General features: G+C 39.2%; 1 protein-coding gene across 2 annotated transcripts in view; it reads left to right on the top strand.

Annotated features, from left to right (window-relative positions):
• ZDHHC17 (zinc finger DHHC-type palmitoyltransferase 17) overlaps positions 1–14,685 on the top strand; it is an 84,035-nt gene that overhangs the window by 13,878 nt on the left and 55,472 nt on the right. For both annotated transcript variants that reach the window (XM_036297697.1, XM_036297696.1), the window contains exons 2-3: positions 4,919–5,022; positions 14,061–14,183. In XM_036297697.1, the coding sequence (XP_036153590.1) occupies positions 4,919–5,022; positions 14,061–14,183 (227 nt within the window). The remainder of the gene's footprint in view (positions 1–4,918; positions 5,023–14,060; positions 14,184–14,685) is intronic.

The following is a 14,685-nucleotide window of genomic DNA, read 5'->3' as shown; positions in this document are numbered from 1 at the left end:
ACCTGGGAGCCTACTGCCCTGAATCCTGCTTTGGCCCTGTTATTCTCAGGCTCATTTCAGTATCACCTGCCATTAAAGAAACTATAGCTGTGGCTGTATTTGTTGGCATCTTTCCATCAAGCATATTACCCTTTTATATTGAAGCCTGCTGAATTAAAAAAAAAACAAAACAAAAAAAAAACGCAAATGGCTAGCCAGTGGTCCTTTTTATACCATTTATTGAATGTCTTTTCCTCCTGATTCTGATTCTCACTCTTCAAGCTCTATTCCATTGCTCTGACTGTTTATAACCAATGCCCCTATTTTTATATTGGTTTGCTTTCTAATAAATTGTAATTGCTGGTAAGTCCCTTCCTTTACTCTTCTTTCTGAATATTTCTGAACTTACCTTGTATGTTTGTTTTCAGACATACTGTACCATAGGACCTATTCTTGGAGAACCTTTTCTGATAGAGTACTTGTAAAACATCTATATTTGGTTGGTATAAACTTAGAAGCACTGGGCCAATAGAGGATTCTTTGGTCACAGACACTTAGTAACTAGTTGATTGGTTTTATAATTCTACCCTGCATGTGAATAAATGTATTATGGCATCTATCACCTTGGCATGTAAGTCAGCATTTGCCTATACCTGCTGTATAAATTGAGTTCTAACATGTTGATTTCTCTTAGCAACAAGGTATAGTAGCTGAGCTTATCACAGCTCTTCTTATTCCTATCTACTATTTCAGCAGTCGATTTTGGAGGTTCTTTTTCACCTTCCAGCTCTCTTCAACAAGTACCAGGGCTGTGTTTTCCTAGTGGCTATATTTTCTGTACTCTAATGTATAAAATCATTGTATGTTAGCCTTAGAAGAGATCTTGGAGGACTTCAAATCTAGTAGTTTAAGTTGTGGGGTTTTTTGTGTGTGTGTGTGTGTTTTTTTAAGAGCAGCTGGATCTTTTGTTTTTAATTAAAGAAATCTAAACACAGGATAAATTACAGTTTAAGAAGGAAATGAATTGAGTGGGGCTTGGAACCTTTTAGCTCTTTGATGTCCTGATATTTGTCCTTGAAACAACTCAGAGGAACTCCGTGAAGATCTTATTCATCCTTCTCTTTTTACAAATAAGGGGCCTGAATTCTTGTTGGATTGTAGCCTAGATAAGAGAGTGGCAGACATTCAATTCAATAGCCTTATACTCAAGGACTTTTTCTATTACACCAAGCTGTTTCTCATGGAATTAATGCATTTTTAAAAGGTACAATGACCTACATATGTAGTTTTAAATTAGTATTTTCTTGCCAGAGCTATCAATTAAATTGCTTCTTGGTTCCTATTAAAGTCAAGGAAAAATTACAGAATTTTAAAGTGTCATTAAATATTTGTATGTTGAATTGTATCTGATATAATAGCAAATTGGTAATTTAAAAAGATTGATATTGTCTGTATATTTTCAAGATGTACTTATTTACATGAACATAGTATTTTTATTTTATTTTATGTTTTCAAAGTTTAAAAACTACGGTTGTTACATCTAGGACTAGTGATAATGGTTATCTTGATAGACAGTGTTGGCATTTGTCATATTGATAGGGTACTAGTTCTAGAGATGAACCAGTTTCCAATCTGTGTAAAAGCGAGAAAAATACGTTTAAGTTCTTTATAATAATGGAGGGTAATAAGTCAGGTAAGAGATTTGCTTTGCCATTTCTTCTATTTTTTATGGGAATAACTGTACCTTGCTAGAATTAATCTAGGGATATTTTTAAGCCATCTTTTAAAAAAAATCATTTCTTTTACTAAAAAGTAAAAATAATAAAATAAAAACCTTACAGATGGGATAACACAGATACCAGTGTAGGTTTAATATAAAACTATTACTAGAAAAAATAGTGATTTTTGGTGCTTTTGGAAGATCGTATTTGGCAATGTCAATGAGATTAGAGAAACTATAGAGAAACTGAGAATAGGTCACTGGGGATAAAAATGACCTTAAAGAGCATGAAAACATTATAGTAGTAAGTAAGCCTTAAGTAGAAATTTACTTTTTGTTTTATGAATGTTATGTGCCTGTAAAGCACTATATTTGTCATTAGTAAAAAAAAATAGCAGTTTGCCCTAAAAGATTTTTCAACTTGAAATAGTTTTTAAAGTTATTAATTTTTGGATGTAATGTCTTTATTTAGGTTTTAACTTATTATTGGAAGGTTTTTGCTTCTACCAGTACTATTTGACCTATATTTCTTACTTTGTCCTTCCACTCTGGACTGTAAAGTCCTTGAGGACAAGAGGCTGTGTTTGGTGTTTGTAGTGCTTCTCTGAGCCATTGTGGAACCTGGTGCAAATAGAAAAATTAGCAGTATTGATGCTGTCTATTTTCAAAATGGTGATGTTAGGGATTTTTTTGCATTTTTTTTATTTTTAAAAGATAATGCATTAAAATATTTTAAATTGTGATTACTGAGTTTTTTGGCACGTTCTTAAACTTTGCACTGGCCTTACACTTATTCTGGCCTGAGGTCCCAGTACATTGGAGAGTGCTTTACATATAGTAGGCTCTCAATACATGTCTTTTTGGCTATACAACATTTTTCCATTTTGCTTGTAAACTACTACCAGTTTAAAAAAATATATATATATATATATTTTAATATATTTTATTGATTTTTTTTACAGAGAGGAAGGGAGAAGGATAGAGAGTTAGAAACATCGATGAGAGAGAAACATCTATCAGCTGCCTCCTGCACACCTCCCACTGGGGATGTGCCCACAACCCAGGTACATGCCCTTGACCGGAATCGAACCTGGGACCTTTCAGTCTGCAGGCTGACGCTCTATCCACTGAGCCAAACCGGTCAGGGCTAAAAAAATATTTTTATTGATTTCAGAGAGGAAGGGAGAGGTAGAGAAACAGAAACATCAATGATGAGTGAGAATCATTGATCAGCTGTACTCCCCCTACTGGGGATTGAGCCTGCAACCAGGCATGTGCCCTGACTAAGAATTGACCATGACTTCCTGGTTCACAGGTCGATACTCAACCACTGAGCAACAGCAGTCTGGGACTAACAGTTTTTATTTTTCTTCAGGTGTGTTTCACCACTACAGAAGTCAGAATCAAAAGTTTAAAAAATTATTTTCCTGGTGGTAGAGGAGAATAAAAATCTGAACAGAAGACTTAGAAAGAAGGAAGTGTTATTGGTCTAAGAAGTTTCTTTCTTGACTTCACTCCACTGAATATAGAGCATAGAGAAGTTGAGAACTGTAATTCAGTGGAAAAATTAAACAGAAAAGATTTAAAAATATTAAATGGTTAAGTCTTATGAATTGGTTTGTTTCATCAGTTATTCAAAATGTTGCACATACCTAAAATGCTATACCCCTGTCCATGTTCAAATTTAACCAGTTTTATTTTAATGGAGTCCAAGAACAATCTCAAAGAAAAAAAATCACTTAGTAAACTATATGCATTATGCATGTTGTGAATCTTGGTTTAAGACTTATGTCTATTTTCTTTCATTTGCTAATGTAGATTAATGATTATTACTGTGGCATTTTAATATTAGCTATAACATTTTCATAAGGAACTAATCTGTTGAAACATTCTATACTAAGCAGAATTTGCTTTTGTGAAACTTTTTAATTCTCCTTGAAAATATTCAGATTGACATTCTTCTAAATTTATGGCTCAAACAAACTAATTTTGGAATTTCCCAAACAAATTGAATGGCGATAGTAATTTAAAGATAATAGCCTTTTTCTTTCAATAAAATGCCATTCAATTTGGATTATTAAATATCAGTGGCCAAGAGAGCATGAATTCTTTTAAGGATTTCATTCTTTCCAGATAGCTTGTTATGCTGTATCCTTTTATTTACATTTACATTTGTGTGTGTGTGTGTGTGTGTGTGTGTGTGTGTGAGAGAGAGAGAGAGAGAGAGAGAGAGAGAGAGGAGAGAGAGAGGGGGAGGAAGAGAGAGAGAACAGAATAATAGAAATTTGAATGGGTGATATTAGAATTAAATATGCTCAATTTTTCTGTTTGCATATAAGAAAATATAATTGTTATCTCAGTGCTACATTATATTGAGGATGCTGATTATGCATAACAAATTTTGTATTTTAAATAGAAAATTACACATAGCATATAAGCTTTGGATATACTAGTAATATTCTACAAAACTGTTGTTTAATTGAATTTTTATATAAAAAGTTACTTTAGTGGGTTTATTTTATCAGAGCTGTTCCATTGTTCCTTATGCATCTAATGGTAGATGCTTAATAAGTCCTCAGCATGAATGAGTATAAGAAAAGATAATATCTGAGAATAGTAGAAGAATAATATCCCTGAGTTTTTATCTTTAGGAACCTAGAGTTTATTTGGCATGTAATGAAGGTTTTAGAGCAGGGGTGGGCAAACTTTTTGACTCAAGGGCCACAATGGGTTCTTAAACTGGACCGGAGGGCCGGAACAAAAGCATGGATGGAGTGTTTGTGTGAACTAATATAAATTCAAAGTAAACATCATTACATAAAAGGGTACGGTCTTTTTTTTTTTTTTTTAGTTTTATTCATTTCAAACAGCCGGATCCAGCCCGTGGGCAAGGTGTTAGGCCTAGGGGTAATGTTAGAATAATAGAAAAACTGGTCTAAGAGAACAAGAGTTGATTTGATGAAGAGATAAGAGAGTTTTATGGAACTAAACATGAATTGCACTTACTAATTTGTCACTAATTTCTGGTCTAGCATCTTTTCTGTTTTGGGAGTGTGTACCAAGGGTTTTTCTCTAAAGAGTACAGACCTCAGAAAAGATAAAACTTAATAATTTCAATAACGAGCATTCTTCAAATAATGTAAAACAGTAAAGAAATATTGAAATGTTTCCTGTAACTTTTCTCAATTCTTCGCCTCTGTGTGATTTTTCTCTTAAAAGGAAATTAAACCCCAAAGCCATTATAACCATGGATATGGTGAACCTCTTGGACGGAAAACTCATATTGATGATTATAGCACATGGGACATAGTCAAGGCTACACAGTAAGTTTCTGTTGTAGTTGTTTTCTTTGATATATGTATTTTAAGTGAAATATGAACACATATTTCTTTGTCTTTATTGATAGACAAAGGGATAGTTGGTGAGACATTGTTTTCATATTTTGGTTCTTTAGACATGATTTCCTTTAGTTCTTTGTACAAATTCAAAATAGCTGATTTAAAATCTTTGTCTAGTTAAGTTCAGCGTGTGGCATTCCTCAGGGACAGTTTCTATTACTTGCCACCACCACCCCCACTCCCCCAGTATAAATTATACTTTCGTGTTTCTTTGGAGGTCTTATAATTTTTTTAAATTGTTTAAAGTATTATATATGTCTCCTTTATTCCCGATTGGCGCTCCCCCCCCCCCCCCCAACTACTTCCACCCCCGATGTCTTATAATTTTTTGTTGAAAACTTGTCAAATAACGTAATGTGAAAATTCTGGATATCACATTCTTCCAGGGTTTGTTGTTTGTGACATTTCTGAACTATTCTGTAAAGTGTGTATCTTTGTTTTGTGTGGTCACTGAAGTCTCCATTCAGTTCGTGGTCAGGTAAAGATGGGACAGACTTCTTAATTCCTTAGAATCATTAAGTCTTGATCTTTGTCAAGGGATTCTTTGTGCATGTTGGGACACTGAACACTCAGCCAGGCAGCTGCCAACTCTGACTTAGCCTTCACTTTCTGTTTATATAGAACCTCAAGGTCAATCAGAGGTGAGAGCTTGGGCTATCAACAGCTAATGTGCATGGCCTTCCAGATTCCCAAGAATATGTCCAAACTTTTTTAAAGCCTCTATGGATATCTTGTTCCTTAGGTCTTGTTTTTAAGCTTTTTGATTTGTCTGTTGTTTGTTCCAACTACTATCCATCATCTCAAACAACTGCAATGTTAAAACATTGACATGCACAACCCCAGGGAGAAGCTTTTAATGAGTTTGAGTGAGATCTAATTGGTAAGTCTTTCAAGTAGACAACCAGACAGGTCAAATAATGACTCCTCTTTGTGAATGAAGCTTTGAAAGACTCCATCCCTATTCTGCTCACTCCAGTACCATAACACAATCTTATTTTTTAAGGCAGCTGGGAAGCAGAGGATGGGACCATGATATGTTAAAATACCACCATTCTCTTGTTGCTCCTTGGATTGCTGAAAGCTTTTGTTTCTTTTCAGAATTTTGAAAAAGTTGACTCTTGACAGTTTTTGCCAGATTTTTAGTTACTTTTGTGGAGAGGCAAACTTTGGAAGTCCTTAGGCTACTGATGTCACCCTACTTTCTTGAATGTTATGTATCAAAAAAATCAAAGTACATTGTGCCAATTGTATTTAACAAATTATACTGCTCTACATTCATTTTTTCTTTTGAGACTTTGTTTCTTTTGTTATTGCTTTTCCTTTATCATTAATCTCTCTTGCCCTACCTAATGCATCATTTTCATCAGCAAATATATTATAACATCTTTTATTTTAAGAAAAACACACACAACACACAACTGTTTTTTTTTAATCCCTCACATACCTTTGTAACTACTCTATTTCTTGAAAAGTATCTAAGTCTGAGGTCTATAATTTCTACCTTTAAAAACATTTATTTAAATTTTGAAGCATTTCAGTCCCATAGAGAAGAATAACTGTCAGATTAAGCAGATGTTAACATTTTACTGTAGTTACTACAGGTTGCTCAGTGTGTTCTTTCCCCTGTCTCCCCCAAGGAAACCTCTCTTGAAGTTGCTGTGAATCATTCTCATGAACATCCTTGTACATTTCTACAAATATTTATAAACAAAATATGCTATTGTAATGTATGCTTAAAATTTATGTAAATTGTATTCTACATTACATATCCTTTTACAGCTTGCTTTTATTAAAAAAACTATATCGCTTTTGTGATTTATTATCATTATCCTAATAAAAGAGAAACATGGTAATTAGCGTACGACCGCTACCCTTCCCATTGGCCAGTCAGGGCGATATGCAAATTAACTGCCAGCCAAGATGGCGGCCGGCAGCCAGGCAGCTGACGTGAACAGGGAGGCTTGCTTGCTTCAGTGACGGAGGAAGCCAAGCTTCCCCGGGTGCCTTGCCGGCCTCTCAGCTGCACTCTAAGCAACATTGTAACAAATATAGAAGCTAAACAAAACCCTGGGCTTCAGCCAGCAGGACTGCAACACTGTTTCAAATACAGAAGGTAAACAAAGGCCAGAAACCTGCTTTCAGCAGCGGAGGTCTCATAGTTGGAGCCGAGCCTCAGAGCTAAAGCTGGCCCAGAATTAAAAAAAAAGAAAAAAGGACAGGTTGGGAGCTTCAGTCACCCGCCAGCCTGAAAACGGCCCTCAGCCCCTCACCCAGGCTGGCCAGGCACCCCAGTGGGGACCCCCACCCTAAAGGGTGTGTGACCAGATGCAAACAGCCATCATCCCCTCACCCAGGCTGGCCAGGCACGCCAGTGGGGACCCCCACCCTGAAGGGGGTGTGACCAGATGCAAACAGCCATCATCCCCTCACCCAGGCTGGCCAGGCACCCAAGCGGGACCCCCACCCTGATCCAGGACACCCTTCAGGGCAAACCAGCCGGCCCCCACCCGTGCACAGGCTTCTATCCTATATAGTAAAAGGGTAATATGCCTCCCAGCACTGGGATCAGCGGAGCCTCGAGGCCTCCCAGCACTGGGATCAGCGTGACAGGGGGCAGCACCCAAACCCCCTGATTGCCCTGTGGCTCTGTGTGTGATGGGGCGGGGCCACAACCTTCCTATCCACCCTGCTCTGTTTGTGACAGGGGGGAGCTCCCCAACCCCCTGATCACCCTGCGGCTCTGTGTGTGACGGGGCGGGGCCACAACCTTCCTATCTGCCCTGCTCTGTTCATGACACGGGGGGAGCTCCTCAACCCCCTGATCAGCCCTGCTCTGTGCGTGACAGGGGGGAGCTCCCCAACCCCCTGATTGCCCTGCAGCTCTGTGTGTGACAGGGTGCGGCGCCCCAACCACCCCCCCCCCCGCATCGGCCCTGCCCTGAGTGTGACCGTGGTGGCACCCCAAACCCCTGATCCGCCCTGCTCTGTGTGTGACAAGGGGCGGTGCCCCAACTCCCCTATCGGCCCTGCTCTGTGAATGACGGGGGAGCTCCTCAACCCCCTGATCGGCCCTGCTCTGTGCGTGACAGGGGGGAGCTCCCCAACCTCCTGATCGACCCTGCTCTGTGCGTGACAGGGTACGGAGTCCCAACCCCCCTGACTGGCCCTGCTCTGCGTGACAGGGGGGAGCTCCCCAACCCCCTGATCGACCCTACTCTGTGCGTGACAGGGTACGGAGCCCCAACCCCCCTGATGGGCCCTGCTCTGTGCGTGACAGGGGGCAGCGCCCCAACCTCCTGATTGGCCCTGCTCTGTGCATGACGGGGGTGGCGCTGCAACCTCCCCATCGATCCTGCCTTGAGTGTGACAGGGGGCGGTGCCTCAACCCCCCAATCGGCCCTACCCTGAGCGTGACTGAGGGTGGCATCGCAACCTCCCGATCCGCCCTGTTCTGTGCATGACAGGTGGCAGCACCCCAACTACCCAGTCGGCCCTGCTCTGAGCCGAGGCTGCACCTAGGGATTGGGCCTGCCCTCTGCCACCCAGGAGCAGGCCTAAGCCAGCAGGTCGTTATCTCCCGAGGGTTCCCAGACTGCGAGAGGGCACAGGCCGGGCTGAGGGACTCCCCCACCCCTGGGTGCACATCTTTTTGTGCACCGGGCCTCTAGTATATAATTAAAACCTAATATGCTAAGTGTCCAGTTGACTGGTTAGCCATTCAATCAATCAAAGCATAATATGCTAATGATATGCTAAGGCTGCTCAACCGCTCGCTGTTATGTGCACTGACCACCAGGGGGCAGACGCTCCAACCGGTAGGTTAGCTTGCTGCTGGGGTCGGGCCTATTGGGACTGAGCGAGACAGGGCCAGACACACCCTGGACCCCTCCCATGGTTCCTCCCCAGCTGGCCAACCTCTCACATCTCTTCCCGGCCCGATCATGCACTGGCGGGATTCCCCCGGCCTGGCCTGCACTCTCGTAATCTGGGACCCCTTGGGGGATGTTGGAGAGCAGGTTTTGGCCCGATCCCGCAGGCCAGGCCAAGGGACTCCATTGGTGCATGAATTCATGCACCTGGACTCTAGTTGTTAATAAAGACCTAGTTTATTCAGTTTAACTGCTTTATAGTACAGACTGAGTCCGCCCCTTATCTGTGGCTTTGCTTTCTGTAGTTTCAGTTACCCATGATCAACCACTGTCCAAAAATATTAAATGAAAAATTCCCAAAATAAACAATTTACATTTACATTGTACACTGTTCTTTGCAGTATGATGAAATCTCGCACTGTCTCATTGAATCCCACCTAAGGCATGAATCATTCCTTTGTCCAGCATATTTATGAATGTAAGCTACCTGCCTAGTCACTTACTAGTAGTTGCCATCTTGGTTATCAGATTGACTGTAAAGGTGAAAACCGCAGTGCTTGTTTTCAAGTAACCCCTATTTTACTTAAGGATGGCCCCAAAGCACAATTTGGATATGCCAAAATGAAGCCTTACAGTGCTTCCTTTAAGTAAAAAGGTGAAGTTCTCAATTTAAGTTATTTTATCATCTTATCACAACATGGGTGAGTACAATACAATAAGATATTTTGAGAGCATGAGAGAGAGACCATATTAACATAACATTACAGTATATTATAATTGTTTTATTATTGTTAGTAATCTTTTACTATACTTAGTTTATAAATTAAACTTTATCATAGGTTCCTCTGTATAGGAAAAAACATAGTATATGTAGAGTTCAGTATTATTCATAGTTTCAGGCATCCACTAGAGGTCTTGGAATCATCTCCCCAGGGTGAAGGGGGATTACTGTATTGTATCACTCTTTACTAAGGGACACTTAACATTTCTTTTACTTTTTCATTATTACAAACATTGTGTCAGTGAATGTACTTCCACTTGTTTCCCCTGCACATAAACGAGTTTTTCTAAGGTAGACACTCAAGTGGAATTTCTGTCTTGTTTAGGATATTCTTTTTCAACACTAGCAGTTATTGCCAAATTGATTTCCAAAGTGCCTGTGCCAGTTTATACTTCCACTGTCGAAAGAGTTCTTTTTTACTACATTCTTACTAAATTCTAGTTTTGTCATATTTAATAATTGTCAGTTTGATAGTTGTGAAATGGGTTTTCTCTGTTTTGATGGGCCTTTCTCTGATTACAAGTGGTGTTGAATATCTTCCCTATGTTTATTGACCATTTGGGTTTCTTCCTGTGTGAATTGCCATTTTAAATCCTTTACCCATTTTGAGTTCTTTTATCGTTTTGTAATTTGTAAAAGTTATTTATGTATTTTGATGGAGTCTGCTTTGAACTTAGTGGTATCTGTGTCCCTTAATGTATACATAAAATAAATATATATACCTTCCAAGTGTCCTGTCTGCCGCTCTCCCAGCCTCTTCCCACTCCCAGGTCACGTAGCTTATGATTCAGTACTCCTCTCCAGTGTGTCCAAACTTGCATATTGTTCTGCTGAAACAATGTGCTGCAACCTCTCTGGAAACCTGGACTTCCACAAAGGCTCTCATCCACAGGTGATTGCCTAAAACAGTGTTTTCCAGAGCTCTCAGACTACAGCCCAGATCATGGACCATTTGCAGGGGCCACAGCTGAGATAGAGGTCTTTGTTCCTATTACCTAGTACACGGGTGAGTGAGACTTCTCCCAGATCACTTGATGTATGGTTCTGGATCCCACAGTTCCACAGAGGCACTTTGCCTGTGAATAGTACAGAATTATTGTTGGAGGGGGAACAAAATGATGGAGTCTCATTATACCATGATGCTGATGTCACTCTGTGGTCCATATCTAAACACTCTTTTTTCTTCCATTTGTTTAATCTTTTATAGTTCCACATTGTTTTAATCATTTAGTCTTCAGAATGGTCTCAGCTATTCTTGGCCTTTTACTCTCACTAATGAATTTTTAGGGTTCTCCTTAGGAATTTCATGAGATAATTCATTTAGGATTTAAATTAGAATTTCATTGTATTTATAGATCAATTTGGAGGAAATTGGTGTATATATTTTTTGTATACATTAAATATGTACTTTAATGTCTTATTAATTTTATTTACAGTGAGTGGTGTAATTAAACAGGCTTTCTTCTTATTATTTTAGGTGGTATATGTATAAATGATATAGGAATCTGATCCTAAATTGATTTTTTAGATACTTTGTTTTAATTATTTAATTATTGATTGATTGCTGAAAAAAGGATAACTTCACAAAGAAACATAATTCCCTTATGGAAGAATTGCAATATATGCTGCATTTACTAAGTCACAGTCATTACTTTTTCAGCTTTAATCACTATGCAAATATTTTTTGATCTTTATCTTATAAACATCCATTTTCTGATGACAATTCTTACGAATTAATCAGACTTTGGCATTTTTGAAATTACAAGAAATGGGTTCACACATGTTAGAAAACTGTATCAAAATTTTTCCGTATGTCCACATGAGAAGGATTTTATAGGTGATGTATTTAAATCTTTCAGAAATTATCCTGTATAATAAAGAGATAATATGCTAATTAGACCAAACAGCAGAATGACCGTCTGGATGAAGCCGGGCTGCGAGGGCCGGCCAAGGCTGGGAGGGGCTGCAAGGGTCGAGCCCCTTGCATGAATTTCATGCATTGGGCCTCTAGTATTATGTAATGATGGAAATATTTCCAAATGTTTTTTAAAAATATTCTCTTTATAGTTTTTCTGAAATAAAAATAGTTACTTTCTCACTATTCCCTTTGCCTTGAAGGGGAACAGACTAAATATCTTTACCCTTCTTAAGAATATATGGTTGCTAGCATACTACTCAGTTTTTTGGCATGACTATCCCCCGCCTCACATGCAAAGCCAGCAATTTGGAACACTTGTCTTTTTTGTTAAAGGGAAAATGAGTGCATACTCACTTTTAATTGTTAGAAAAATAATCAGTGATTTTTTGAATGGTTAAGATTTTTATGGACACTTATTTCATTCAAAATGTGAGGTAGATTCTGCTCTTTAAGGTAATATACCTAGTTCACTGAACTGGGCATATGTAAACAATTTTCTGAAAAAGAACAAGGAATTGAAGAAGGTACCACTGTTGTCTACTATAATTTGTGGAACTCTTGGTCTTTCCTCAGGTTGATTACTTTGGGTGTGTGTATGTGGGGGTGGGGGGGTGTGGTGTGTGAGTGAGTGAGTGTACACATGCAATACAGAGCCAGTGAGAATAGCAATGTGAAGTCTTTACCAAATATTAGTAAAGCCTAATTTCTGTATTAGGTAAGATGTGAATATAGGTAGAAATTTTAATATTTGCTTTGAGTGTCCCATTAATGTGCCACTCCTACTGTGACCTCTTCCTATGGGGTGCCTTCCCCATTTTGAAGACCACTCTGATTAAGAAATTACAAATATAGTCATTTAAATATACTTTTGTGTCTCAGTTCCAAGGATCCAGTATTTTGTTTAGAATAAAGTTGATGGTTCTTGAGGCTTGAGGATGGATTCTTGGTGTTTTATTGTACTACTAGAGGCCCAGCGTGTGAAATCGCGCGAGACCCAGACCCACCCTGCTCGAGCCAAGGGACTCCAGACCCACCCTGCACGAGCCATGGGACTCCAGACCCGCCCTGCACAAGCCGTGGGCCCCCAGGCCCTCCCTGCACGAGCCGTGGGCATCGGCCCCGTGTGAGCCCCGCCAGCCTCGCACGAGCCCTGCCCCGCCGCTGTGAGCGGCTCATGGATGGGGGGTGGGGGGGGGGAGCACTGAGAGGTGCACCTCCTGGTGACCAGTTATTTGGTCGTTCCGCGTTAAGGCATGACGGCCACAGGCCTTTTATAATATAGATTCTTTCTACTTTTGCTTATGCTTGAAAATTTCCATAATAAAAAGTTTTTAAAAATTTAGGCTGCCTCACAATTACCAAAGTGGAAAGGTGGGAAAGGATCAGGCTCTTTGCCACTACCGTCTTTATCAAATATGAGCATCTCTCCTAGAACTCTCCCAGTAGATTTTTTCTTATGGTTCATTAGCTTGAACTCACAAGACTCTTTCCCCAACCCAGTCCACTTCCCACTCCAACACGTCCTTTTAAAATTTTCCTTCATGAATATCAAAGCTAAATTTGAAATAAAGAAGACTGAGGCTTGTAAAACATCTTTTCTTCTTGATATTAATGCAAGTCATTGATACGCTGTTTGTTACTGCTCTTTTATGTCCTTAACTAGAAGCTCGTTGCACGAAACTCGTGCACTGAGGGTTGGGGGGGGGGGTCCCTCAGCCCGGCCTGTGCCCTCTTGCAGTCCGGGAGCCCTCGCAGGATGTCCAACTGACAGCTTGGGGGATGTCCAACTGATGTCTTACCTAAGCCATCAGTTGGACATCCTTAGCGCTGCCGCAGAGGAGGGAGAGGCTCCTGCCACTGCTGCTGCACTTGCCAGCTATGAGCCCAGCTTCTGGCTGAGTGGCGCCCCCCCTGTGGGAGTGCACTGACCACCAGGGGGCAGCTCCTGCATTGAATGTCTGCCCCCTGGTGGTCAGTGTGCATCATAGCGACCGGTCATTCCACTGTTGGGTCGATTTGCATATTAGCCTTTTATTATATAGGATATTTTTAAAAATAATTGTATATACTTTTATAAGCTGCCTCAAGTATTTTGTGGTATAAATAAGTAGTGATATAAATAAAAACAAGTAAATGATAGATGTTTGATTTTTGGTATCCTTTTCTCTTCCAACTAATAAGATATTGCATTCTTATAGATGAGACAAAAACTCATCTATAAGATGGATTAGTAAAATTTGTTGGAATATTCATAGTTAAAAGTATCATTTTATGTTCAGAAGTTCATTTTAATTTTCAGATATCAAAATGGAGCATTATTTTCTTCTGAAAATGTTATTTTTTAACTTTAAATTTCTTGTCAAATAGTAGTAATCTCTATTTTTTTTTTTTCAAGATATGGAATATATGAACGTTGCCGAGAATTGGTGGAAGCAGGTTACGATGTGCGACAACCAGACAAAGAAAATGTTACACTTCTCCATTGGGCTGCTATCAACAATAGGATAGATTTAGTCAAGTATGTGTTTTCTGTATTTTTAAGTAATTAGTTATTATAAAAATATTAAAAATTATTATAAAAAATAATTTCTAACAATCATAGCTTTTAAAATGTAGATTCTATGTACCTTTTTTCCTGAAAAGTTTTGTTTTTAACATATATTGAATGCTTATTAATGTGTCATACTGAGCTGAGTACTTTTCCATGTATATTTCCTTTAATTTTAATTCTTGGAAGTAACCTTGTATGAAAAATAACAATTACTGCTATCCTGCAATGTGGAAACTGAAGCATAAAGTGGTTAAATACACTACTGACATACAGCTAATAAAGTTTGGAGTCAGGATGTTAACTCCAGCAGTCCACCTTGCAGCTCACATTTTAAATATGAATTCTATGGGGAAGAGTTACAAAAGAAAAGAGAGGGGTTAAAAAGATAATAGGTAATAATATTCTGATTTAACTATTCAAACTAGCATAAGTGATGAATACATACCAAGTATAAATGATTTTTATTACT

Source organism: Myotis myotis, unplaced genomic scaffold (assembly GCF_014108235.1).
Source record: "Myotis myotis isolate mMyoMyo1 unplaced genomic scaffold, mMyoMyo1.p scaffold_m19_p_3, whole genome shotgun sequence".
NCBI lineage: Eukaryota > Metazoa > Chordata > Mammalia > Chiroptera > Vespertilionidae > Myotis > Myotis myotis.
Note: the sequence above shows the minus strand (reverse complement) of the source record. Positions and strands in the feature narration are given on the sequence as shown.